The 1,517-nt window shown below is 37.2% G+C and overlaps 1 protein-coding gene across 1 annotated transcript; it reads left to right on the top strand.

Annotated features, from left to right (window-relative positions):
* The first annotated feature begins 234 nt into the window (after positions 1-234).
* LOC130868407 (hemogen-like) lies at positions 235-1,275 on the top strand. Its single transcript, XM_057760642.1, has one exon. The coding sequence runs from the start codon at positions 235-237 to the stop codon at positions 1,273-1,275; it is 1,041 nt and encodes a 346-aa protein (XP_057616625.1).
* Positions 1,276-1,517: the final 242 nt, after the last annotated feature.

The following is a 1,517-nucleotide window of genomic DNA, read 5'->3' as shown; positions in this document are numbered from 1 at the left end:
GACTAAAAAGGTATCAGTAAGATAGTTCAGGTAGTATGAATTACCATTGTGAGATCATAAGATGGCTAATATGTCATCACCACATCAACATTCCTAGCATCACCATCAAATGTGATGCTACTTAGAAACATTCCCTACCTGTAGAGATAGACATAGGGAAGAGAACTGACTATCCCAGTGCTTTTAGGCTGTCTGTAGTAGTCAGAGAAAGTACAGGGAAGGTACTATGGAAAGATGGACTTGGGGAAGGAGCAATCTTATATGAAGCACTTCCAGACACCTGACAGCCATGCAAAAGAGACCCATGCTCCAGATGTCATTGGATCTTGGTGTTTACGAAATAGAGAACAACTCAAGAAAAGAAAAGATGAAGCCCAAAAGAAGCTAATGGTACAATGGCACCTTGGAGAACAGAAGAAAAATAAAAGGCGGAGATCAAGGAAAGTAAATCAAAGAGGTCAAAAGAGACAACAAGATTTAGAAGAAAAGCCTAAGGCTCTATTACAAATAGAAGAGGAAACCCAGGTGGCGTCTGCCCAGAAAGAAACCCAGAACTCTGGAATGGAAGCCCTTACATATTTAGGCTCTTCTCCAAAAAATGTGTCTGAAGAATATTATTTAGAAACACACCAAGAAAGCCTTACCTGTGGGGAGGATTTGGCTTGCTACCAGGATATATCAGTATGGAATGACTTTTCTGAAACAGATCAATATTTGACTGGAGACCTCTATCCTAAATTGTGCCAAGAAATAGCTGAACTTCAAGAACATTCTTCAATAGTATGTGATATGACTGAACCTGAAGCCCTCTCTCTTAAAACATGTGAAGAGACAATGTTTCCCAAAACTCCAACCTGTAACATATCTGAAGATACAACTGAAAGTCCTCAGTGTTCAGCATCTAAATCAGATGTGCTTGAAGACTCTCCTAACAACACATGCCAAAAATCACAAGGACCAGACAAATTCATTTTTGAACCAGATTCAGAAACAACTATGACTGAAGGCTTCTTCACCCATCTTGAAGAAATAGCCATGTCTAAAGATGTTTCCCCCAAAGCACAAGAATCAGTTGGACCACAATATCTTTCACATGAAATATACAAAGAAATTACTGCACATTATGGACTCATCCAAGGAACATCTCTCACTAAAGAACATTCATTTGAAACATGTCAAGACATTTGTGTAGCTGAGAAATATTCATATGAAGCCTATCATAAATTGCCTGGGAATGAAGACCACTCTGCTGAAACATGTAAGAACATTGACTGAACTGATGACTGCCTCATAGATCAAAGTCAAGAAATATGTATATTCCAAGGCCAGGAACTTAATCCACACCAGAAAGTTAAAGAACACTTAGATTTTCAAGAAATGAAGAAAAAGCCAAAATATAACCAGAAATATAAGAAATTCTATTTCTTCCTCAAATTGTTTGTCCAGAAAATATCTAGATTTATGCTTTGTTTTTACAATAATTCCACCATAAAATTATATTCCAACAGAAAATATAT

This window comes from Chionomys nivalis, chromosome X, assembly GCF_950005125.1.
Source record: "Chionomys nivalis chromosome X, mChiNiv1.1, whole genome shotgun sequence".
Taxonomy (NCBI): domain Eukaryota; kingdom Metazoa; phylum Chordata; class Mammalia; order Rodentia; family Cricetidae; genus Chionomys; species Chionomys nivalis.
This window is presented reverse-complemented; position numbering and strand designations above follow the sequence as displayed.